This window comes from Cetorhinus maximus, chromosome 15 (assembly GCF_964194155.1).
Source record: "Cetorhinus maximus chromosome 15, sCetMax3.hap1.1, whole genome shotgun sequence".
Classification (NCBI taxonomy): Eukaryota; Metazoa; Chordata; class Chondrichthyes; order Lamniformes; family Cetorhinidae; genus Cetorhinus; species Cetorhinus maximus.
Window position 1 is genome coordinate 38,397,286 of NC_135893.1, and position 26,672 is coordinate 38,423,957.

The following is a 26,672-nucleotide window of genomic DNA, read 5'->3' on the forward strand; positions in this document are numbered from 1 at the left end:
AGTTTAAATCGTCAGCTTATCATCCTGAATCACAAGTGGCATGAGAGCGATGGCATCAAATTCTAAAGACTATGATGAGGGCATATAGTCAGGATTACCCACAAAACTAGGATAGAGGAATTCAGCTCCTATGATTCGCTAATAGAGATGCACCTAATGACTCAACAAAGTTTAGTCCTTTTGAATTAGTGTATTGTCATAAAGTGAGAGAACCATTCAAATTAATTCAGGAGATGTTTGTGAGTAAGAATTCAGAAACCACACTCTTGGATCATGTATCAAAATTCAGGGAAAGATTGAACAGAGCATGTGAGTTAGCTAAAGAGCATTTAAAAATATCACAGCAGGTGATGAAGACAGAAGCAGATAGGAAGGCAAAGACTTGTAGCTTTGTAGCTGGGGAAAAAGTGTTAGTTTTGTTGCCAGCATCAGGCGAACTGTTAAAAGCCAGGTTTAGTGGGCCTTACGAAATTGTAAAGAAATTAAGTTGATTATTTAGTAATAAATCCAGATAGAAGAAAAACCTAGAGGGTATGTCATATAAATATAATACACTTCGATAGGGAGGATAACCAAAAAGAAGTATTAGTAGTGATGAATCAAGAAAAGGAAGTAGGGATGGAAATTGACTTTCCTCAAATTCAATTGGACAATGAGGAAGCGCTTAAAAATTTGAGTGAAATACTGAGCTACCTTCCAGCTAAGAATCAAAGTGACTTGAGAGAGCTATTGCAGTCACATAAAACTATGTGGAGGTAAATTGGGAAAAACATGATGTAGATGTGGGGAATTCTGTTCCAATCAAGCAATATCCGTATTGGTTGAATCCAGTTAAAATTATTACAAGTGCAAAAGTAAATTGAATTTATGCTGAAGGATGACATTATTAAGTTGAGTTGCAGCAATTGGAGTTCACCTGTTGTGATGGTACCGAAGCCGGATGGAACATAAAGACTATGTGGATTATTGAAAAGCGAATGCAGTGACGAAAGTGGGTTCATATCCTATTCCATGTTTGGAAACTGCATGGAGAAAGCGGGACAATCAAAGTTCACTACAAAGTTTGACTTGCTGAAAGGATATTGGCAAGTACCTATCGGAAAGGGCGAAAGAGGTTTCAGCTTTTGTAACATCAGATGGCCCTGTCATTTCAAAGTCATGCTGTTTGGTATGAAAAAGGCACCAGCAACCTTCCAGAGACTAACAAATAAGGTTATTGATGGAATGAGTCACTGTGTTGTGTACATTGATGATTCACTGGTATTCAGTCAAAAATGGGAGGAGCACTTACAGCATCTGGGAGAACCATTCAGTCATCTACAAGAAGCTAATTTGGTGGTGAACTTAGCTAAGAGTGAATTTGCGAAAGCACAGGCCAAATATTTAGGCCATCCTGTTGGACATGGTAAGATGGCCCATGAGATGTAAAAATAAAGGCAATTGATGAGTTCCCAGTGCCTTCAACGAAAAGGGAATTTTTATGATTTCTGGGCATGAATGATTTTACAGGAAGCTCGTGCCAAACTTTAGCAGCATGGTTGCTCCATTAACTGAACTTTTTAAAAAAAACAGAACAAGAAGTTCATTAGACATCAGAGTCCCAAAATACATTCAAGAATCTGAAAACTGTGTTCACAACAGCACTGGTTTGAAAAGCCTGTGGGATATTTTTCAAAGAAGTTAAATATTCTTAGAAAAGAATACTCCACCGTTGAAAAGGAAATACTGAGTTTGGTACTGGCATTGCAACATTTTGAAATTTATGTTGCGAGCAATTCATCAGAAGCAATTGTTTACACTGACCATAACCTGTTAAGATTTTTAGAAAAGTTTGAAACCAGAATGCTAGACTGTTTAGATGGAGTCTATTATTACAACCATTTCACTTGCAAATTAAAAACGTGGCTGGATGGGAAAACCTAATTGCTGATGCATTATCAAGGGTTTAAGGTGTAAGGAAGATTGGACTTGTGAAACCTGGGGAAAAAATGACTGAAATGGACTCTATTTTTACTGAAACCTTGGGTATATTATCATGTTATTGCATGCATTTTATAACATTATAGTATAGTGTATAGAGATAAGTAATAATTAATAGGAAAGAGGTTGAGAAAATGAAAGCATCTTTTTGAATGATGAATGTTCATTTTCTAAAAAAGGGGGTAGCTGTCAAGAAAATAAGAAATGGTAATATTTTTCTTCTGTTAATAACTGTCATATTTCTTATGCACTGGAAGACAGGCTGTTGGGGGTGTAAATATGGTATTTGCAGTAAGAGCCAGAGTGACTGCAAGAGTCTAAAGCCAACAGTAAGAAGTGATTTTGATATGTTAATTAACCAAGGGGAACTTCAATCAGAGTTTTACATAAAGCAATAACATGAGTAGATATGAATTAAGTTGTTTTAGCTCAAAGGGGGATATATGCAGATTGTAAAAAGGTGTAAGTAAATACGGTAAAGATAGGTTAAGTTTACTTTTTTAAAATACCTAAGAGCTAAAGTAAAGAAGAGTCAAATCAAGGCTGGGAAGAAAGCATTTCTGAAGAGACTGGTTGAGACAATAGAGAGATCAAAGGGAAGGAAATATTGAAGCCAATGTGAAGGGGTAGCTGTTTAGATCTCCCAGAAGACAGCAGGATAGCTGGTCAGAACTCCCAGAAGACCGTGTGAACAAGGCCAGACCAGTTGAGAACCAGTTGCCATCAGCTTCAGAGGACACCCCAAGGAAAAAGGCACTGTGTGGTGAAATTACCGGAATTTTATAGATTTTAAAATCTATAAGGATAGTTGCTGACCAGAAAGGGGAAGGTTAGCTCTGAGGGTAGTTAAGATCTCGTAGAACTATTTTAAAGTACTGTTTACTGGGCAAAGCCATTCTTGTGTTTAAGTGTAATTGTTTTTTTTGCTTTAATTTTTTAAAATAAATGTTTATTTTACTATAAAATCATCACAAGTAGTCAGATACATAATTCCCTGATTTCAGAACCTCTCCTCATACTATACAAATTGCAAAAACCCATTTTGACAGCTGTTACAAGTTTCCTTTTGGGATTTGGGCAGCTCGACATTTAATATCAGCTGTGCCATAACACCTTTAAGCCCCCATTCAATTTCCTTTTGAAATCATTAATTGTCTCCAGTTCCACCACCCTTATGGGCAGCGGATTCCAGGTCATCACCACTTGTTGCATAAAGAGGTTCTTACACACATCCCCCACATCTCTTGCCCAAAACTTTAAATCTGTATCCCCTAGTCCTTGTACGATCAATTAATGGGAACAGTTTTGCCATGTCTACCTTCTCCAAACTTTCACAATCTTGTACACCCCTATGAAATCTCCCCTCAATCTCCTTTGCCTCAAGGAGATTAACCCCAGTTTCTCCACCCTAACCTTGTAGTTAAATTCCCCTCATCCCTGAAACCATTCTGGTAAATCTCCTCTGCACCCTCTCAATGACCCTCACATCCTTCCTAAAGTGTGAGCAAAACTGGATGCAGTATTCTGACAGGGGCTTAACCAGAGCTTTACAAAGGTTCAGCATAACTTCCCTGATTTTGTACTCAATACCTCCTATTTATGGAGCTCAAGATACTGTATGCTTTGCTAATCCCTCTCTCAATATGTCCTGCCACCTTCAGAGATCTGTGCACATGCAGCCCAGGTTCCTGAACGCTCTTTAGAATTGTGCCATTAAGTCTTAATTATCTCTCCCTATCCCTTCTGCCAAAATGCATCATCTCACACTTTTCTGTATTAAATTCTATCTGTTACTTGTCTGCCCATTCTGCTGGTCTATCCATGCCCTGTTGCAGTCGATTACTATCATCCTCACTTTTTTGTCAAACCTCCAAGTTTCATTTCATCAGCAAATTTTGAAAATTTACTCTTTGTCCCAATATCCAAGTCAGTAAATGGCTCAAGCACTGACCCTTGGGGAACACCACGGTCCACCATCCTTCAGTCTGAAAAAACAGCCATTTACCATGACACGGTATTTTATGTCTGCCAATTTTTATCTAATATTTTTCCTCCTATTCCATAAGATTCAATTTTGTGAACCAGCCTTTTAAGTGGTACTTTGCCAAATGTTTTCTTAACATCCATGCAGACAACATCCATTTCTTTCCCTTCATCTACCTTCACTGTTACCCCATCAAAAAATTCCATTAGATTAGTCAAGCTTGATCTGCCTTTTACAAATCCATTCTGGCTCTCCTTAATTAACTCAAACTCTCCCAAATGCCTGTTGATTTTTATTTTCCCTGATTATTCTTTATAAAACCTTACCCACCATTGGTATTAAACTGCTTGGCCTGTAGTTACTAGAATTGTCCTTGCGCCCTTTTTTGAATAAGGGTGTCACATTTGCCACTATCCAATCCTGTGGTACCTCCCTAGTCACTCGGGATTTAGACATGTACTACCCAACATTAAAGTACATGAAGGTATAACTTCTGAAGAGAAATGCACAGAAGTCTTTTCTTTAACTGCAGGAAAGAGGATTTTGAGAGCGGAGAGTTTAAAGAATATGATGAAAGTTTGCAAAATATAAATTTGAATAAAAATTTCATAATGAGGGTTGAACTGCAATGAGGCAAAAATTCTGCCTGATGCTTTGGCTAGCTGTTGACCTCTCCCAAAATATTGGGATGGGGTTGTGCTTTTTGACACAGTTGAGGAGCTAGCTGTCAGAATAGAATCCAGCTGCTCTGGAAGAGGGATATTGAGAGCCAGAATAGACCAGAGAAGAAGTCCCAGAAATTGTAGCACCTAATGTTTGGCCCCTGTCTGCTGGCAGTCTCATCACAATCAATCTTGGAGATCGATAAATCTTCTCTTGGCTCCCAGGCTTATCTGGCTTTTGTACTGTCAGCTTGTCGGTGCATTAATGTTGCAGTCCCATCACAATGAAATGCATGCTCTAGTTGAGAGCGGCTGTTACTAATTGGGGGAGAAGTTAAGGCATTATCCTTAAGTTTATGTAAGAACTGATTTTCACCTGTGTGGGGTGGGGGCATGGAAGAGGGCGCCTGTGCCTGTGTTCCCTGAGTTTTGTGAATAAACCTACGCTAAGGAAAGACTGGCTCCAGATTCCTCCTTTACTCAGTGACTGAGCGCGAATTATAACAGGTGATGAGCTGGGATTGGTCAGGATGTTATTAGTGGGGCAGGGATCGGGGGATGCTGCAGTTAGGAAGAGCTCTCCCTCTTCTAACTGCGGTTTTCAAAAATGCACCTGCTTAATTCGAAGATACCTGACGTATTATTGACCTCCTCTTTCTCTTACTTGCTGATGCTTGCATGTTTTCCAGATTCTGTCTGCTGGCTGTCACCATCTGTTCAATTCTAATGAGCCTCCAGTGCAATTTCAGCACCTCAAACCGATGTAGTAAGTCTCTATTTACCTCTTTTGTTTAATTTTAATTTTTTTGGTGAATTGCATGGCCGGTGGGGGCATTCTCGTCTGAGTCGGAAGATTGTAGATGCCAGAAAGATGCCATTCCAGACACTTGAGCACAAAATATAGGCTGACATTCCGGTGCAGTACTGAGAGGGGTGCTGCACTGTTGGAAGTGCTGTCTTTAAGTTGAGTTGCTAAACTGAGTCCCCTTCTGTTCTTAAAACATTATGTGACAATATTTTGAAGAAGAGCCGGGTGTTCTTCCAAATGTCTGCCAAAACTTACCTCTCAACCAACAGCACTAGAAACAATTATTTGGCATTTGGTCATTATCTCATTGTTGTTTGTGAGATTTTAAATGTTTTTATTCCTTCATAGGATGTGGGTGTTGCTGGCAAGGCCAGCACTTGTTCCCCATCCTTAAATGCCTTGAACTGAGTGGCTTGCTAGGCCATTTCAGAGGGCAACTAAGAGTCAACCACAATACCCCGTGGATCTGGAATCATGTGTAGACCAGACCAGGTAAGGATGGATGACAGATTTCCTTCCCCAAAGGGCATTAGAGAACTGGTGATAATTTCATGGTCTCTATTACTGAGACTCATTTTCAATTCGATTTTTTTAATTAATTGAATTTAAAATCTACTAGCCCCTGCAGTGGGATTTAAACCCATGTCCCCAGAGCACTAACCTGGCCTCTGGATTACTAGTCCAGTGATATTACCACTACACCCCATCTCCCCATATGTGTGTCAATCGTCTGTCACATTTCCAACAACAGTGACTACAATGAAGTTCATCATTGGCTGTAAAGCACTTTAGAACATCCTATGGTCCTGAAAGGCACTCTATAAATGCAACTCTTCCTTTCTCTATTTTCTATATTATGCAGTTTGTGATTTTAATGCTTCTCATCTTCCAGCAGCAGAACAATTTTTAAGCACTTTTTAAAAAAAAAAATGTAGGTTATAGTGGTGTAACAACTGCATGCTTGGGTCTAGCTGTTTGAGTCCTAATTTCAATTTAACCCCTTGTTAATATTTGGGAAAGAGCAGACTATTTTATAGTTTGGGCTGATCTCATCAAGTCTCTCATAAACACAAGGTTAATGACCTTTCACCAGATCCCATTCAGGACCTGAAATGTTAACTCTCTTTCTCTCCACAGATGCTGCTGAGTATTTCTAGCATTTTTTTGTTTTTATTTCAGATTTCCAGCATATGCAGTATTTTGGTATTATGATTTTATGATGTCTCTGTAGGATATGACTGGCCCTAGATTGTTGAACTGCCTCATCTCGGCAGTGAATTGACAATTCCACTCAAAGAAGGTACACCATGGAAAGTGTGTCAAGTGGTCACACTGCCCTTCATAGGAGAGAGTAGAGGGAGCGTTCCTCATTACAGCTAACCATGTTGTACTGAACCATTCTAATTCATGGACATCAATGCCACTGAAGATTACATTAATGGAAATTTCTGGGGTTGTGTGTTTGAGGTTTTGTCACACAACAGATACCTGTCTCTTCCTCCCCTCACAGATGTAAATGGTGTGAACAATGGGGTTATCATCATCCCAGTGATCCTTGGCTTCTCATCAGTGGTTCTGATCATTATAGTCTTATGGAAGACTTGTAAGATGAAACAAGAGAGGGAGCGTGCTCCAGTCATAATACTGCAAGGTGGGTGATCTTCTATTACCTGAGATTATAGTGGGGCATTAGCAAATGTTGGAGCTTTGTAGTTACCTTCTCCTCTTCAATCCTGCAGGTCTATGGGCTAATCTGCAATTACTGAACATGCAGTACTTCCCATTTTATTTATTTTTTCACAAGATGTGGGCGTCGCTGGCCAGGCCAGCATTTGTTGCCCATCCCTAATTGCTCTGGAGAAAGTGATGGTGAACTGCCGCCTTGAACCGCTGCAGTCCATGTGGTATAGGTACACGCACGGTGCTGTAAGGGAGTTCAAGGATTTTGATCAAGTGACAGTGAAGGAATGGTGATATGGTTCCAAGTCAGGATGGTGAGTGGCTTGGAGGAGAACTTGCAGGTGGTGGTGTTCCCATGTATCTGCTGCCCTTGTCCTTCTAGATGGTAGTGGTTGCGAGTTTGGAAGGTGCTGTCAAAGGAGGCTTGGTGAGTTCCTGCAGTGCATCTTGTAGCTGGTACACACAGCTGCTACTGTGCATCAGTGGTGGAGGGAGTGAATGTTTAAGGTAGCGGATTTTTCAGGAGAGTTATTGGGAGTAATCACAGTTTGGGCATGATAGGAACAGAGGAAACGAATTCCTGAAGGAAAGTTGTATGATTTTAGAATCTTAGAATGTGAAGAATCTTCAAGTTGGCACCAGAAGCAACTGTGTGAAGGAACAAACTGCTTCTCCATCCTTATCATAGAATAATGTAGTACAGAAGGTGACTATTCAGCCCAGCAGGCCTGCGCTGATTCTTTTAAACAGCAATTCAGTCATCCTTTCATTTCTCTTTACTTTAACTGTTTGAAAGGCAGCTGGAAGCAATAATGTGGGCCATGAAGCTGATGCAGAAGGTTGAGGCAGAGCAGAATGTTATCAGTGAACATGCACGGGCTGTCCCCATGATAATGTCTAAAAGGTAGCTTATAAATCAACTGCACCTTGCATTAATATAGCAAGTTTAGCATTGATGCTCAGGGGAATAAAAGCAGTTTGAGCCTCATAGTCACATGCTAAACATGCTGTTTGGGGAAGATAAAACCAATTTCAAATGTTTACAATCCTCTCTGCTTCCAAAACCCATTGATGGAAACTGCTTGTTAATGTTTTTTTGTGCTACCCTCCATTGGGATTATAACCAGCTCAATCAATTGCTGTTTGTGCTTTCTCAATGTAATTACATTGAAATCATGTTCATTGGCTCCTTAAGTTTTGGGATTTTGGATTCTGAAATATTCTGAACCCTTGCGATAATAATTCCATACCAGGCATCATTTTATAATTTACACTATCCAAAGTCTGCATCTTATGCATTTCTTTTATATTTGTACTTGTATGATTGCAGCCTTTTTAACTTTTTTTTGAGTAATTGTAGTTTTTGAACCTGAATCTTTGTGTAGACAAACATGAGCCTGTGAAGCGGTTGGAGAATGAATATGAATTAATGACAAATGCAACAGAATGGATTCTGGCAGCCAAGGATCCTTCTCTAAAACGATGGGAAATCCCAGCAGAAAACCTAACTGGGAATTTGGAGTACATGCAGAGTGGAAGCTATGGACCAATATATAAGGCCAATATCCTTACTACGGATGGGTCTGGAGAAGTGAAAGCCGTATTTAAATCTCTCCATGGTAAGTGAGGAATATTTCTTCCTGCTTTCCAATCCTACCTTTTTTTTGAATGGCTCAACTCTACTTTGTACAGCCTTTAACAGTGGGATAAATGGTATTCTGAAAACTAAGGCCTTAACACTCTATTTTGGATGGTACAGAGATACTCATTTTATATACTTTCTTAATTTTGTCAAATTAGAGCATATGACCAATGCGATCTTCATAGAACATGACATTCTTAACTAATTGGTAGCTTTCATGCTATACTGAATGCCCAATTAGAAGATTCAAATTGGAATTCAAGTTTTGATATTCTGGATTTTACTCTAGCTCCATTTCAATAGTTTAAATCCTATAGGTTAAGCACAATACAGTAGAAAGAAATGCAGAAAATTCCTTTTATCACGAAACTACACCATTGAAGCATTCCTTGAGTTGAATCAAGAGGCATAATAGTAAGCAATGGTAGTACTTACTGATCTTACTTTGCCATCTCTACACGGGGCAAACCCAAGCAAATGGAGGGGTGGGGTGGTGGGGGGACTGGAAATCTGAAATTGCTACCTCATGCCCGCTGGTTGCTACTTTGATCAGTGCAGAAAACGTGGCAGGTCACGACCCAATGCACTTGCACACAGGCAGAAATTTGGCAGTGCCAATGCCAACTTCAATTTTGAATTTCATTGAGTTTGAGATTTTCAGTGAGATGGGTGGGTTTATGAAGCTTGTGTGAACCACATCATGTCAGAGGAGCCATGAGCCGTGGGGGATGCCTATTCTGGAATTGGGAACCTTTTGACAGATAAGTTTTAAAAAGTTGTTGCCAACGTCATGTCACAATTAGATGCTGTATGATAATTTAAGTATGTTTTTAATGCAGTGATTGATGATAGGACTTCTGTTCTTAAAAGGTAAGTGACCATTAAATTGACTATCATTGTGAAAGTTTTCAGATGCATAAATTGCTCTTCTGCATGCAGCGGTATTGAGATTCAGATTTTAATGTGTCATTTGGAACCTGTGCTTTAATCTTTACATTGATTGATGGCCATTTGTTGAGCCTTTGAAATAACTGAACAGATGAGTGACTTCTTTGATTGACAGCTCAGTCATCTGTTTAGCCTTTGAAGCAATGCAACAGGGGGCCATCTGCTCCACTATTTAAAAGGTTTCAGTGTATTTAGCTCTGGAAGCATTTTGACTCATTATGAATGCTTGGCTGAGCTCTGGTCTCCACTAATGGATTCAGCTCAGCAGGGATTATTGATATAGCCATCAAGGGAACTGGGAGCTTTGTTTGGATTGACAGTTTGAGCTCCTAAGAGGAGTATATTTTGGAGGTTTTTGAATCACTGTTTGTTTTCTTTGATGGTTTCAAAAACATCTCAAAGACCTCCCAATGTTATTATAGGACTTGAGTTCTGTCCATAGTGGATACTGGGGGAGTAAGCATTGGGGGTGGGAGAGGGGTGAGGGCTAGGGTGCTTAATATTCATGTATAGAACTTGGCCGAAGTCCCAGTGAACAGGCGCGGGCCTTCAAACCTATCTGCCTCATTATCAGCCCACTTCCATTGCTACCTTGGGTCTGCTTCAGGAGGTGGCAGCCCTGACTCCTGCCATTCACTGCGAAGGTAGCATGGGCGAGCAATGCTGGCAGGAGGCAGGACCAATGTCAGGAAATCTCCCAAATAATGACTTTCGTCTCCAAGGGGAATATCCGGCCCTAAGGGTCCATTTCTTGAGCTTTTTTTAAAGGTTTGTTTCTTGTAGTTTTGCCATGCTGGTATGATTACATAGTTGGACAATGCCAAGTTAAGCCCACTTCATTGTTTGTGATTGCAAGACAAGCCAAAAGTGAATACATTATAGTTTACAAGCTAAAATTCAATCTAACTGGGGACGTGTTCATTGAAGTACATGGGACAGCACATACTTGAACCAATCGCAGTCAATTTCTTTTGAAAGGTATTAGCAGTAATCTTTGCTGATAATGTTCTGCAAGGCACCTATTTATAAACTATAAATGCCCCAGTGGTGTATGTCTTAACTGTAAACAATGTGCCTAGAAATCTATTGCATCATCTGAATCATCAGTCAGATGCTTTTCACAGGGAGAGGAAAGTGTGGGGGGCGTGTGCGCGTGTGTGTGTGTGGGGGGGGGGTGCGCGCGCGTGTGTGTGGGGGGGGGCGCGCGCGTGTGTGTGGGGGGGGGCGCGCGCGTATGTGTGGGGGGGGGCGCGCGCGCGTGTGTGTGGGGGGGGCGCGCGCGCGTGTGTGTGGGGGGGGCGCGCGCGCGTGTGTGTGGGGGGGGCGCGCGCGCGTGTGTGTGGGGGGGGCGCGCGCGCGCGTGTGTGGGGGGGGGCGTGCGCGCGCGTGTGTGTGGGGGGGGCGTGCGCGCGCGTGTGTGTGGGGGGGGCGTGCGCGCGCGTGTGTGTGGGGGGGGGCGTGCGCGCGCGTGTGTGTGGGGGGGGGCGCGCGCGCGTGTGTGTGTGTGTGTGTGTGTGTGTGGGGGGGGCGCGCGCACGCGTGTGTGTGGGGGGGGGCGCACGCGCGCGTGTGTGTGTGTGTGGGGGGGCGAGCGTGTGTGTGTGTGTGGGGGCGCCTGTCATTATGGGGTGTGTGTGCTTTATAATTTTGAAATTACAGTAAAGTTCCACCATTCGTGGGGGTTCTGTTCCCACAAAATCTCTCAAAGGGTGAAATCACAAATGGTGAACATACTTTATAATGGGAGTGAATTAGAAAGGTTCCAGCCATCTCAAAATTTGACATTTTTAAAGGGAAAAAAAAGCAATAAAAAGTGTTTTTTTGAGTAAATTTAAGACAATTTTACTGCAGAGATTGTTTGGCAATGCAGGAAAACAAGAACAATGTAAAACATATCAATTACAGAATAGTATAAATTACAGTACATGACTGTACTGTCCAGGTACCATATTGTACTTGAGAGTGGAGGTAGAGGGAGTGGGTGACGTGGCTGATGCAGGCGTTGATGTGGATGGAAAGAACAACATTATTGTTGACCGCTTCGCCTTTTGTTTTTCAGTTTTGTTAAGTTCTCTGTAAGGAGCAATAGCTGTCAATCGCTCAACAGAAGGCAATGCTTCTTTCCATTTTTGTATCGTGATCTGTCGCCTGTTTCTTCAAATCCTCGGCTGACCTTATGAGATCTGCTTGGTTGTGAATTGTGAATCTTAGTTGTGAATTGAGCCTTTTTAGGCTCTTCTTCCTGCTCCTGCTCCTGTTTAGGCTCATTTAATCTCATCAATTCAATCAATTCTTCTGTAGAAAGTTCCTCTTGATGAGATTGAAGCAACTCATCCACTTCAGCTATAGTGACATCTTCAAAGCCCTCCCCTCCAACTTGTTTCACCAAGTCAACAACCCTGGCCACTTCAGAATCCACATTGAGAACCCTGTGAAATCATTCACAGTCTCAGGCTAAGTTTTTTTTCAGCAGGCATTTATGGTTGAAGCACAAACTTCATCCTGTGAATGTTTAATTATGCCGACTGCTATGAGGATGTTGAATTGCTTCCAGCAATCATAGGATGTAGTTGACTGGTCTGCTTCCAGAAGATGAAAGATTTGGCTGAAACTTCATTGGGTGTAGTAAGCCTTGAATGAGGCAATGACCCTCTGGTTCACTGGTTGGATAAGTGAGGTTGTATTTGGGGATCTAAACAAAATGTCAACATCTGGATGGTTCTCAGCGAAAGACTGTGGATGCCCAGGTGCATTATCGAGGATTAGTAAAACTTTGAAAGACAGGTTCTTTTCCCTAGGATAAATGCGGACCTCTGGCACAAAGCAATTGGCAAACTGGTCTTCAAATATGGGTAACCCAGGCATTGCAGTTAGCCTTCCTAAAGACTGGCAAACAATATTTATTTTTCCCTTTGAAAGTTCAAGGGTTTCCTGACCTATGAACCAGTGTTGGTTTACATTTAAAGCCAGCTACATTGACACATAGCAGAAGTGTCAAGCTGTCCTTTGCTGCTTTAAACCCAGGAGCTGTTTTTCCTTCTTTTGAAATGTAGGCCCTACTTGGCATCTTCTTCCAGAACAAGCCAGTTTTGTCTGTGTTGAAGACCTGCTCTGCCTGATAACCTCTCTCCTCAGTGTATTCCTACAGCACCTTGGGAAACTCTCCTGCAGCTGCATGGTCAGCAGAAGCGGCCTCCCCCACCAACTTCACATTATACAACCGAAAAGCTTTTTAAAGCGATCAAACCATCCAGTGCTAGCTGAGAATCCTTTGGAAGTCAAAGGAGGAGCACCTTCTGCACCACCTTCGTCATCTTTACTACTCTATGTACTGGTACAATTCAAGTGCTTTGTTTCAAATGATTGGACCGTTAACTGGGGTCCGCCTTTGATGCTGGTGCTCTATTCACATAGAGGAAATGGAGAAGCTACTCAAAGTGTGGATCTCTCCTGCTCACAAAAGTTAACCTGGCAGTATGACTACCAGAAACACTGACACTGGCACTTATTTTTCCCCCAGGTTGCTTAATGTACATGATTGTGGATTCATTCCCAGAGTATTCCCTGGCCAACATGGTAGTACCTGCACCATTTTTCAGTCTATCTAAGATTGTGACTTTCTGTGCAAATCTCATCACTTTCTTGGGACATTTTCTGCTTGGCTCTCACTTGCTCATTTTTAGTAAAGTGCTGTCTGTACCTGGACTCCAAAATACTGGCCCGGAGTTACCGTATCCTGTAAATCACAGCAAACCACGTGCAGTTAGAGATGGCACATGCGCAGTGTGCACTTTCTATGTGGGGAAGAAAATGCGCCGCGTTTTTTATGGCCTCTGTATTCAATATTTTATTAACCTTTCGGGACCAACATGTGTTTAGATGAGAAGTTTAACATTTTAAATTGTGGATGAGAGAAGCTTTGGGAACGTAAACCTCAATCAGGTGTACAAACAAATTTGTGCAGGTAAACAAATTTGCAATAGAGTGGGGGTACAGACAGCGGGAGTTGACTATCCCTTAGCCTAGCTGTCATTGGGTGAGTACTTGAGGCTGACAGCTTTGAAGCTTTTTAAAAAATGATCTGGGCCCTTAATCACAGAATTTATTCATGTATAGGTTAGGCTAAAATCTACATTTAATGACATAATTTAAAAATAACTAATATAGATTCTTAACTCCATGCTAACCCTTGTTCTGTAAAGGATCTGAAATTTTGCCTCCCATTCTCGCTTTCTCTGAAGCAAAACCTGTTATGAATTAACAAATATGTCTGTCTGTGTCTCTGTGAAAGATATGGATAGCTTCCTGGGGAAAGCAGGTTTTGAGCCGTTCATCAGCTTCCCTGCTCGATCTGAAGAAAAGATGATCTGAAGTTTGAACTTGAAGTTGTGCTGATGTGGAACATGGTGATGTGATGTGTAGCAGGTCTTTACATGAATGACCTTCAGTGTCAGTGAAAGCAACTGCTTACCATGTTCTAATCTTTTGTTGTTGGGGGCAGTATAGTGAGGGGGAATGACACTGTTCTTTGCAACCAAGAGCAAGAGTCCAGACAGCTGTGTTGCCTGCCCAGTACCAGGGCTCGGGGCATCTGCTCAGGGCTGGAGGGGAAATTGCAGTGGGAGGGGGAGGATCTGGTTGTTGTGGTCCATGTAGGTATCAATGACATGAGTAGAACTAGGAATGAGGTTCTGCATAGAGAGTATGAGGAGCTAGGTACTAAATTGAAAAGCAGAACCTCAAAGGTTATGATCTCTGGGTTATTACCTGAACCACATGCAAATTGGCATAGGGTACATAAAATTAGAGAGATGAACATGTGGCTCAAAGACTGGAGTGGGAGAAGTGGGTTCCGGTTTGTGGGGCACTGGCACCAGTACTGGGGAAAGTGGGGGCTGTACTGTAGGGGCGGTCTGCACTTGAACCGTGCTGGGACCAGTGTTCTTGTGAACTGTTTAAATAGAGAGGGTTTTAAACACAATAGTGGGGGAAAGGGATCAAATGTGGAAATATGTGGTATATCGAAGAGTAAAGACAAGGTAAGAGAGGAAAATAGTTATATGGGAAATGAGGGTCGGAGAACGGCAGGAAGGGGCAGAGAGAAAAAACCTAAGCATGCACCAAGAATCAAGACTAGATGTCACAAAGATAACAAAAAGACAAAACTAAAGGCTCTGTACCTGAATGCACTCATAACAAAGTAAACAAATTGATAGCGCACATTGAAGTAAATAAATATGATCTGATAGCCATTATGGAGACGTAGCTGCAGGATGACACAGATTGGGTCCTGAATATTGGGGCGTATATGGCTTTCAAGAAGAATGGGAAGATAGGTAAAGGTGGAGGCGTAGCACTGTTAATCTTATGGATACCATTTGTGCAATAATTAGAGATGACCTTGGCTCAGGAGGTAGATTCAGTTTGGGTTGAGATGAATAATAGGGGAAAGAGGTCACTAGTGGGAGTGGTCCTAATAGTAACCACAATGTAGGACAAACAAGAATACAAGAATAAATATTGGGTGTTTGTGATAAAATGACAGCAATAATCATGGGTGACTTTCACCTATATATAAACTGGGAAAATCAGATTGGCAGTATTAGCGAGGATGAGGAATTCATAGAATGTTTTTGAGAGAGTTTCTTAGAGCAGCACGTTCTGGAACCAACCAGAGAGCGTGCTAAATTAGACTTGTTATTGTGTAATGTGACAGGATTAATTAATAATGTTAGGGTAAAGGCACCCCTAGGTAGCAGTGACCACAAAATGATTGAATTTTACATCCGATATGAAAGGGATAAGAATGGGTCTAAGACTAATATTTTAAACTTAAATAAGGGCAACTATGTGGGCATGAAAGCTGAGCTAGCTGAAGTGAACTGGGACACTAGGCTAGGGATATATCAACAGAGAAGCAGTGGCAGATATTTAAGGGGATTTTTCAGAATACTCAGAATAAGTACATTCCTACTACAAAGAAAAATTCTAAAGGGAGAACCCACCATCTGTGGTTAACTAAAGAAGTTAAGGAAAGCATCAAACTTAAAGAAAAACATATAACTGTGCAAGGATGAGTGACAGCTCAGATGATTGGTTAGAATATAAAGAACGGCAGAAAATGACTAAAAGGTTAATCAGGAGAGAGAAGTTAGAGTATGAGAAGAAGCTAGCTAGAAATGTAAAAACAGATAGCAATAGCTTCAGGTATTTAAAAAGGATTAAAGTAAGTAAAGTGAGTGTTGGTCCTCTAGAGAGTGACAGTGGGGAGTTAATAAGGAAATGATGGATGAAATGAACAAATAATTTGCTTCTGTCTTCACTACAGAGGATGCAAAAAACATTCCAGTAATAGCTGTAAATTGGGAAGTGGAAGGGAGAGAGGAACTTGGTGAAATTACAATCACTATGGAAGCGGTAGTGAGCAAACTGATGGAGCTGCGGGCTGACAAGTCTCTGAGTCCACATGGACATCATCCTAGGGTCTTAAAAGAGGTGGCTAATAAGGTAGTAGATGTGTTGGTGTTAGTTTTCCAAAATTCTCTAGATTCTGGAAAGGTTCCATCAGGCTGGAAAGTAGCAAATATAACCCCTGTATTCAAAAAGGGAGGGAGGCAGAAAACAGGAAAGTATAGGCCAGTTGGCTTGACATCGGTCGTGGGGAAGGTGTTAGAGTTAGTCATTAGAGGTTATAGCTGGCTAACTGGGCACTTACAAAAACACAGGATAATCGGGAAGAGTCGGCATGGTTTTGTGAAATGGAAATCATGTTTAACCAATTTATTGGATTTCTTTGAAGGAGTACATGCAATGTGGATAAAGGGGATCCTGTAGATGTGCTATACTTGGATTTATAGAAGGCATTTGATAAGGTGCCACATCAAAAGTTATTGCGGAAAATAAAAGCTCAAGGTGGAGGGGGTAACATATTAGCCTGGATAGAGGATTGGCTGGCTGGCAGAAAACCGACTATGCATAAATGGGTCTTTGTCTGATTTGGCAGGATGTGCCTAGTAGACTCCTGCAGGAGTCTCTGCTGGGGCCTCAAATTTTTACAATTTATATCAATGACTTGGATGAGGAGAACAAAGGCATTGTAGCTAAAATTGCAGACGAGACAAAGATAGGTAGGAAAGTATGTTGTGAAGAGGACAAAGAGTTTGCAGATGGATATAGATAAGTTGAGTGAGTGGGCAAACATCTGGCAGATGGAGTATAATGTGGGAAAATGTGAAGTTGTTCACTTTGGCAGGAAGAATAAAAAAGCAGAGTATTACTTAAACGGAGAATGACTGCAGAATTCTGAGCTGCAGAGGATCTAGATGTTCTCGTGCATGAGTCACAAAGTTAATATGCAGGTACAGTAAGTAATTAATAAAGCTAATGGAATGCTATCCTTTATTATGAGAAGAATTGAACATAAAAGTAAGGATGTTATGCTTCAGTTATACAGAGCATTTTGAGACTGCAATTTGAATATTGTGTGCAGTTTTGGTCGTCTCATTTAAGGAAGGATGTAAATAATTTGGAGGTGGTTCAGAGGAGGTTCACTAGATTGATACCTGGAATGAGTGGGTTGTCTTATAAGGATAGGGTGGACAGGCTGGGCTTGTTTCCACTGGAGTTTAGAAGAGTGAGGAGTGACTTGATTGAAGTATATAAGATCCTGAACGGCCTTGACAAGGTGGATATGGAAAGGATGTTTCCTTTTGTGGGTGAGTCCAAAACTAGGGGGCAATGTTTTAAAATTAGGGGGTCGCCCGTTTAGGACAGAGGTGAGGACAATTTTTTTCTAAGGGTTGTGCGACTTCGGAACTCTGCCTCAGAAGGCGGTGGAAGCGGGGTCACTGAATATTTTTAAGGCAGATTCTTGTTAGGCAAGGGGATCAAAGGTTATTGGGGGTAGATGGGAATGTAAAACTCGAAACACAAACAGATCAGCCATGATCTTATCAAATGGTGGAGCAGGCTCAAGGGGCCGAATGGCTTATTTCTGCTCCTATTTTGTATATTCATATGAAATACATTGATATGCTTTACAAGCACATAATATGCAAGGTTTTACTTAACATCAACCAGTTACTACATGGATGAATAGTTTGTGGTCATGAATTCCTTATTGACATTGACTTCAGCATATCCAAAACTCCTCTGCCCATACCTTAACTTGCACCAAGTCTCATTTATCTATCATCCCTGTGCTCATTGACCCACATTTACTCCTTGTTCTGCCACACCTCAATTGTTAAAATTCTCATCTCTCCTTGGCCTTGCTCCTCTCTGCAACCTCCTACAACCCTTCTCGAACTCTGTTGGTCTCCAACTCTGGCCTTCTGTGGAACTCTGATTTCCTTCACTCTGCCATTGGTGGGTGCACCTTTGGCCATCTAGACCCTGTGCTCTGGAATTCCTCTTCGTCTCTCTATCACTCTCCTTTAAGACCATCCTTAAAATCTTTGACTAAGCTTTTGGTCACTTGGCACCATGTGTCCTCCTTTGCTTCTGTGTCAATATGTTTCTGGTTATGCTCCTTGTCTTGAGGCATTTTACGACTTTATGGGTCAAAAACTCATTTACGGCACAAGGAGGCCATTCAGCTCATCGACTAAATATGATGGTTCAGATCTTGTATGAAGCAGTTATCATGATCGGATTGCTGCTCTTCTCAAACTTTTCCATGCCCAGAGGCTACTCCATGTTTCTTGCTGGGTCTTTCCAGCTTGGCTTCTCCAGAAATGCAGAGTGCAGCATCCATCAGAGAGCTCCATCACAGTACTATGGCGTTGTGAGGGAAGACAAGTCACCCCATCTTTTTACGGCACTAGCTGCTGTATGCTAAGTTTAAAGATCCTATGTGATTGTTAGTGAATGGATGAAGGTGTGTGAATAGGTGAGTAGATAAATGAACGACTGGGTGGGGTTGGGTGATGGGGGTAGTCGGATCTGGATGGGAAGGACAGCCATCTGGTGGGTGGGGGGTAGTCAGGATAGGAGGGATAGTTGGATGGTGGGGGGTAGTTGGGTAGTCGGGTCAGGGGGGTAGTCATTGTGAGTATTGGGGAGCTATAAATTCTGTAGTTAAGCAGAATTTGAACTAGGTTTTAATCTGTCTAACATTTCCTGGGTAACTATTCAGCTAAGTTCTACGGAACTGTCTGAAGTCTCCGACTCTAACTCCGAGTTGGAGGCATTCATGGAGGGTCCCAGGGAGGAGAGGAAATTGCCCATTGGCAGTTCAAACATCCAGGGCAATTCCCACAGAGGTCAGCATGGCGGGACTTCTGTGGGGTCCCAACGTGCATCTTGAACTGTATGTCCGGGCTCCAACTATCCGGAGACCGGAAGGCCTGGCTCATTAATACGATAATAAAACTATAATAATATGAAGAAATAATGGAATACTAGGACACTAGGCTAAATGGTTTCTTTTATCCAAGAACTTTGTTTTGCTTTTGATCAGTTAGCTTGTGGTGGAAATAATTTCTCCTGCAGTGATATTTGTGGGATGTTGTTCTGCTTTTGGGGTTGTAGCAGAGTTTTGTCAGCGGAGGGAGCTATATTCTCACTTATCCACGAGGTTGATTTTAACACCTCATGCCCAGTGGCGGGTGAACAGTTAAGAATGGGCAAACTACTTGCCTGCGCAGTACTTGGCCCTTTCTCGTTCTGCATATGGATCACGTGTCTGCCCAAAACGGGCAGGAATCTCTGTAAACTGGGTCTTCCTGTGCCATCATAACCAGAGCCTGAGCTTGGATGGGTTTTACTGCCAGGCTGAATCAGGTTGGAAGCTGGCAGGAAGGGAGAAGAGGCTATCCAGGTAAGTCAAAAAAAATGTCCTTTTTGAGAGTCCAGGTGGAACATAAGTGCTCCTCTGGACCCTGTGAGGAAGGTCATGCTCTCTCATGAGACCGTCCGAAATCCTAGTCCCACGTTTAGCTCGCTGTAAAGTTTGTTCGATCCTTGCCTGTTTCCAACCATACTGTTTCCATAATCTATAAAGCTGAATTGTGTTTTTGGCTTGTTTTCCATAGATAATGCAAATGGAAAGGAGATATTAGATTTCTTGGACCTGTTGAAGTTCCACATGAAAGTTTGTAACCATGAGTCCATTGTGAAACTGTTGGGATGTCGAACACAGACACTGCCCCTTTACCTGTTTCTGGAGTATGTGAGTGGGGGATGCCTATTGCATTCCTTGTGGCAATTACGTGAGGTTTGTGAATAACTTATTGTGTTGTATAATTCCCGAGCATTTAATGAGGTATGACTGAAAGTGTCGGTTCCCTAATTATAATTAAATAATGATCATGGCATCACCATCATCAAACCACTCCACCACTGACCAGAAACTGAACTGGACGTGCCGTGTAAATACTGTGCTAGCATGCCACAAGAATTAAGCATATAGAAGGACAAAGGTGCAAGTGGTTGTGGTTAAAAATAAAGAATTTTCATTTGCATAACACCTTTCATGATCCCAGGGTGTCTAAAAGCACTTTACAGCCAATTAAATATGTGAAGTGTAGTCACTGTTGTAATTTGGGAAACTCAGCAGTTTGCACACAGCAATCTCCCGCAAACATGCAAACAGATGAATGGCCAGACAGTGATGCTGGTTCAAGGGCAAATATTGGCCAGGTGCACTGTCTTCTAACTGTTGTTCTCTAACCCTTGAACTGACTCATAAGCTGTGATACCTCCCAACAGGGTAAAGCCGCCTGCCTGGAGACAATCAGATGTAACAATCTGGAACATTCTGTGCCTTAAATGTGACAATCTCCAGTCAACCAAGGGTCACTTCCACAGGTGCTAACTTAAAAACACAGTTAAAAAAATCCACACAAAATTATTGATTTCATCACAATATCCTTGTAATTGCCTTTATTTAAGTTTAAATCACTAGTTTCAGACCGAGATTTCTTACCCTCAAACTGAAAGTGGAATTCATCGTGCGATGATTACTTTTGCCTAGAGGACCCTTTTACTAATAGGTAATTATTTAAACCAGATTAACCACATTACCAGATCTCTAAAATAGCCTGGCCCTTGGTTCCAGAACATGTTGTTCTCAAAAAATGCCCCAAATATATTCTATGAACTCATTGTCTAGTCTACCTTTGCAAGTTTGATTCATCTAATCTATATGAAGATTAAAACCTCCCATGATTATTGTAGTTCCTTTTTAAAAGGCATTAGAAGTGCTATGTAAATAAAGGTTGCTGTTACAATGAATACCAAAAGTAATGGTAAAAGTTTTGTGGAATATATTTCCAGAGTGGAAATGGGGGTGGGAGGAATGTGTGGTCCATTACAGTGAGATGCATGTGAAGCTGTAATAGATAATTAAACATAACAGACTAGCTAATTGATCATATTGCATTCATTCTCACAGAGGAATAGAACCAAACTTCAGTGGTACAAGTCAAGGGGAGAAATTTACTGAATTAATATAACTAAGAAATGGTAATGCAGAAAATAATCTGATTTAAGACAAACAACCCTCCAAGAGCTGATGGTTTCTACCCCAGGGTAACGAAGGGAAATAGGTGAAGAAATTAGAGGCATTGTTACAGAAGCAATTTCCCAAAGGTGTCTGGATTCAGTAATTGTGGCTTTTGGAGTGTCAAATCGCAAATGTTGCTCCATTGTTTGAGAGAGATGGAAGGTAAATACAGACCTGGAAATTACAAATCTACCAGTTTAATGTCAGTTGTTAGGAAATTACTGCAGTTTATCATTTGACCGAGTAGTTGGACAAAGATGAACTGATCAGAAAGAGCCAGTGTTAACTTGTGAAAGACAGCTGATTATAATCCACTTGAATTTTATGGGGAGGTCATTAACGTGGTCAATACAGGAGTGTCTATGGATGTTGTCTTTATGGACTGCCGAAAAACATTTGATTATGATGCTCTACATTAGAGATTATCAGCAAAAATTAAATCGTACAGAATTGGGGGTAACCTTGTGACATGGATTGGTTAGTGGTTGGAAGCTAGGAGACGGAGAATAGGGATAGATAGTAAGTAATCTGATTGGCAGGATGTGTAAAGTGATGTTCCCCAGGGATCTCCATTGTAGGCCAGATGAATGACTTGTATAAAGGAGTAGAGAGTTATATATCCAAATTTGTAGATGACAGCAGGAACAATAAGTCCTGTAGATGAGAGGATAAAGTTAAAATGGACATATATTAAATGAGCAGGCAGAACTATGGAAATGGAATTCAATGTGGGGAAATGTGAGGTTATTCACTTTGGCCCAAGAAAGAAAAATGGGATGATTTTCATAATGGAAAGAAACTTGATATATATAATAAATTATAGTAAATATAGTAACTAAGAACAGGAAGTGATGGAAATACTCAGCAGGTCTGGCAGCATCAGTGGAGAGAGAAACAGATCTAATAGGCCCTAACTTCCGAGCTCCCCAGTGTCGTATTTGAGGGGTACCCCAGAGATGCGGTGAGGAATCCCCTTTGGAAGTTCCCAGGTAACAGTTTGCATGGCAATTGCCCAGAAGTGCTAACTTCTGGGCAATTGCCCTGCACTGGGAAACATCTGAAAATGCGATTTAAATCGCAAACCTCAGATGGTTCCAACCGTGTTGCACTAGTAGTTACCCAGAAAAAGCTAGAAAAATTAAAACCTCTTCTAACTTCTGGGTAACTATTGTACAAATCCAGACCCCCTGCCCCACAAACGGGGCTTCACCCACACCCCATACTACCTCTCTCTCTCTCTCTCTCTACCCCCCCCCCCCCCCCCCCCCCCCCCCCACCCCACAGTATTCGCCACACTCCTGACACCCCATCCCAGGAGGAAAAAACAGTTAAAGCTGGGAAATAAGAATACTGGTCCAAACAGAGCTTGTACACCTTAAAATGGAACACCAGTAAAACTGGTAAATATGAGTACAGGTCCGAACTATTTTTTCCTTCTGGGATGGGATTCACTCCACCTGCACAGGACTCGTCCCTGCCCCCCAGCCCCACCTCTTCTCTCCAGGGGCTCAACTCTCACCCCCACACACACATACTTCAGGCCTTCCCCATCCCCGCAGGCCCAACCTGACCTGACCAAATCCCCCATGCAAGCCCAACTGGAACCTGATACCATACCTCCCAACCTGGCCCGAACCCCCCTGACCTCCTATCCTTCTCCCTGGCCGGTCAAGCACCTTTAAATTTTCAATAGGACCTTTAACTTACCTGGTTTATAGCAGTTCGTGCTGAGAGAAAAGGGGCGTGTCCTTCACTTCAATGGAGCTGGACTTGGGTGCTGGGCCCCGGGGAAGAGCTGCACTGCCTGGAACTTGCCCGGTGTGAGTCGGAAAGTCCGGCAAGAGAGGATTGGAAGAAAAATCACATAAGTAATTGGGCACGGAATGGCAATCCAATGCTGATTGCCAGTCCGAGGAAGTTACGGCCCAATGTTTTGAGTGGAATATAACTTCTTTGGCACCGAAGGGAGCTAGAAATGTGATGGGCTTGATGCTGTTGAAGGTCAGAGGGAGAGATAGAACAAAAGGGATAGGTTAGCGGGAGTGAGAGATTAAGTAGCAAATATGTCATGGAACAAAAGGCAAAGGGAGTGGTAATGGTTGTAGTAGAGAAACAAAGCATTGGTTCAGAGTTATTTTAACATGATGAAAGTGTTCATTTCTACTGATTTACTAAAAGCAGGTATGCTGGTACAAGAACTAATCCAAAAGGCTAATGGAATGTTGACCTTTAACTTAAAGGAGCTAGAATGCAAAGTAATGCTAAAGTCTTGGTCGGGTCCCATTTATTAATACTGCACCTGAGGACAGATATATTGGCCTTGGAAGATTCACCAGAATACTAGGGTTTGAAGAGTTAAATTATGAAGATAGATTGCATAATGTTTGAACTTGGAAAGTTGAGGGATAACCTAATTGAGGTATTTAAAATGACAAAAGAATTAAATAGGGTAAAGAGAGAAACTATTTTCAGGCTTGAAGGGTTACTATAATGGAGACAGATTTGAGAAGTTAGGGCTTTTCCACTGGAGCTGAGAGGGTTAAGGGATGACTTCCTAGAGATCTTCTAGATTTACAGATGGTTCTGGTAAAGTAAGTATCATAGAACAATAGAAATCATGGAAATTTACAGCACAAGAGGAGGCCATTTGGCCCATTGAGTCTGTGCTGGCCGACGAGGAGCCATTCAGCCTATTCCCACTTTCCAATTCTTTTGGTCCGTGTAGGTCCATGTAATCCTTGTAGGTTATGCCACTTCAATTGCAAATCCAAGTGCTATTTTAAATGTTATGAAGGTTTCTGCCTCTATCACAGCTTCTGGCAGTGAATGTCAGATCTGCTGTGGGTGAAAATGTTTTCCCTCAAATCCCCTCTTGCCCTAAATCTACACCCCTTGGTTATGGACCCATATGGACTATAGTGTATCGGGCCTTCCTGTCCACCATAGTGGTGAATTCTTTTGCATGTCCAGTGAAAGCTTAAAAGAGAACACAATGTTTTAAGATAAAGGCAAAGAATTAAAGGAAAGGGTAGAACCATTTCTTTGTAGAGGATAATTATAATATGGAATTTTCTTCCACAAACCACTGTTCGAACAATGCAGAGAATTATTTTTAAAAAGGGAAACTAAGTTGAGTGTGTTAGTCAAATTGGACTGGGCAGCTCATAACATACTGGCACAGAATGGATGGTTTGACTTGCCTGTTTCTGTACTGGACCATCCGATATTCTGTAGTTCTCTCAGGTTTTGCAACCACTTTGTCACCCTTAATATTTGTGAGGCAAATCCATTCTTTCCCCCTCTTCACACCTGTCAGACATTTCTAGACCATGAATGTGAATTATCCTTTTGCCAAAGTTTTTAAATAAGAACTTGCTTATGTGTCTCTGGATCTGCACCCAACCACCAATATTCAATATAATGAGCATTAAAATACTCTACAATGAACATTTTATTCTAATCCAGATTTACAGTTTGCACCATCTTTCTAAATTATGGAATAAAGCTGAAATTTATTGTATCCTCAGGGAATTCAATGTTTGGACCATGTTAGATTTTACCTGGAGTACCCGGTTTATTTTTCTAATGCCTATTTTTTTTTTCTCTATTAATAGACTGAAGCTAGATCTGGAGAAGTTGTACTGAGACTCACAGAGAAAAGTGTGTACAGCATTGTAAAACAAGTAGCATGTGGACTGGTAGGTTTACACTTAGAATTTTGCTTTAATTTGTTTGCACCAGAGATAACACATGGATTTCTGCCCTGTATTTTCATTAGTGAAACTGGCTAGATACTATAGTTAGTCACCCATAAAGATATACAGTGAATTTTAATTGTTATAAATTCTTAGTCTGACTGGGTTGTACTGGATTATATTCTTTCATTCCTGAGGCTTGAGTTTGAATCTAGCCCAAACTCTAGGTAAAAGGCCATTTCTTTTCACCAGCTGGCCTTAAGAGTCTGAAGTGAAATAAGCTGGGGCCGTATCGCATAAATTCCCTATCAGGTCTGTCCACTAAAACAGAGTTTACCAAAATTTGGAATAGCCAGCATTATTTTAGCAAGAGAAAGTACAGCTTAACTACCGTAACAAATAGTCACATTCACATTTGGGATGATGCATCTAATTGTCAGATAATTGTTCTGCACTTGGCCCAGACTTAAACTAATTTTACAAAAGCAAAATGCCAAAGAAGCTGGAAATCTGAAATTAAAACAGAAAATGCTGGATATATTCGGCAGATCAGGCAGCATCTGTGGAGAGAGAAACAGAGTTAATGTTTCAGATGTATGACCAATCATCAGACCATGAGAGATATCAGTGCCAGGAATTGGTTTCTCGCCAAAAATATGTACAAAGAAAATGCCAATGTCAGATGCTTAGTTTGAGTGACACAACCAATTGACTTGCCAAGATTCCCTGTGCTGTTCCGCCGCCTTTCATAAAGGGAAGAAGGCAAATTATAAGCACAACTCAACCCCAGCTTCTCCTAAAACTTGTTGCTCATTCACTCAGGAAGATGTTGGATGCTTTAAACATGTGTTCCCAAAAGGGCAAATGTTTCATTAATAGCTTTATAATAGCAAGGATCCATGAGTTTGTAATGAGAAGGCATGGATTTAAAATCATTAAAAAAAGCAAAGGAATTTAGGAGGATTTTTCTTTATGCAGAGAGCTGTTAACATGGAATGCCTGACCAGAAATAGTGGGAGAAGCAGAATCTATAATAGAGTATAAAAAAGAAATGGATAAATACTTGAAACATAAAAATTGAGTATGGAGAAAGGGTAGAGGAATGAAACCAGTCGGGTTAGAGTGCGTTGCTGTTTCGGAGAACCAACACTGGTGGCACGGTATGAATAGCCTCCTTGTGTGCTCTAAAATTCTAATTGAATTTTAGAGATTTTTGGATGCCAATACATCTTTGATGGAAGGATATTAATTCTTGAAGGGCTAATTCATCAGGTAATGATTCTAAATTTATAAATTGGAAACTGCAATCAATATTAATCGACAGTAGGTATTTAGGGTTAATCAAGGAGAGCCAACAGAGAGGCTAGCATGGCCTGTTTGACTAACTTGATTGAATTCTTTGAGGCAACACTAATCTAAATAGTGCAGTAGATGTTGTGTATATGGACCTTCAGCAGGCATTCAACAACGCATGGAACTATATAAAACATTAGTTAGGCCCCAACTTGAGCACTTGTGTGCAGTTCTGGTCACCTCATTACAGAAAGGATATAATTCCATTAAAGTACGTACAGAGGAGATTTACAAGGATGTTGCCACCTTGCCAGGACTGGAAAATTGCAGCTACGAGGAAAGATTGGATAGACTAGGGCTGTTATGCTTGGAGTAGAGGAGGCTGAAGGGAGATTTGATTGAGATGTACAAATATGTGAGGGGCCTGGACAGAGTGGATGGGAAGGACCTATTTACCTTAGCAGAGAGAGGTTA

The 26,672-nt window shown here is 41.4% G+C and overlaps 1 protein-coding gene across 4 annotated transcripts in view; it reads left to right on the top strand.

Moving 5' to 3' along the window:
- Positions 1 to 26,672, top strand: part of LOC144691205 (tyrosine-protein kinase STYK1) — a 72,002-nt gene that overhangs the window by 20,466 nt on the left and 24,864 nt on the right. For 2 of the 4 annotated variants that reach the window (XM_078559263.1, XM_078559264.1), the window contains exons 2-6: positions 5,316 to 5,392; positions 6,945 to 7,085; positions 8,500 to 8,733; positions 19,739 to 19,920; positions 24,825 to 24,908. In XM_078559263.1, the coding sequence (XP_078415389.1) occupies positions 5,353 to 5,392; positions 6,945 to 7,085; positions 8,500 to 8,733; positions 19,739 to 19,920; positions 24,825 to 24,908 (681 nt within the window). In that variant the 5' untranslated portion in view covers positions 5,316 to 5,352. The remainder of the gene's footprint in view (positions 1 to 5,315; positions 5,393 to 6,944; positions 7,086 to 8,499; positions 8,734 to 19,738; positions 19,921 to 24,824; positions 24,909 to 26,672) is intronic. The other 2 variants (XM_078559265.1, XM_078559266.1) reach the window with 2 other exon arrangements.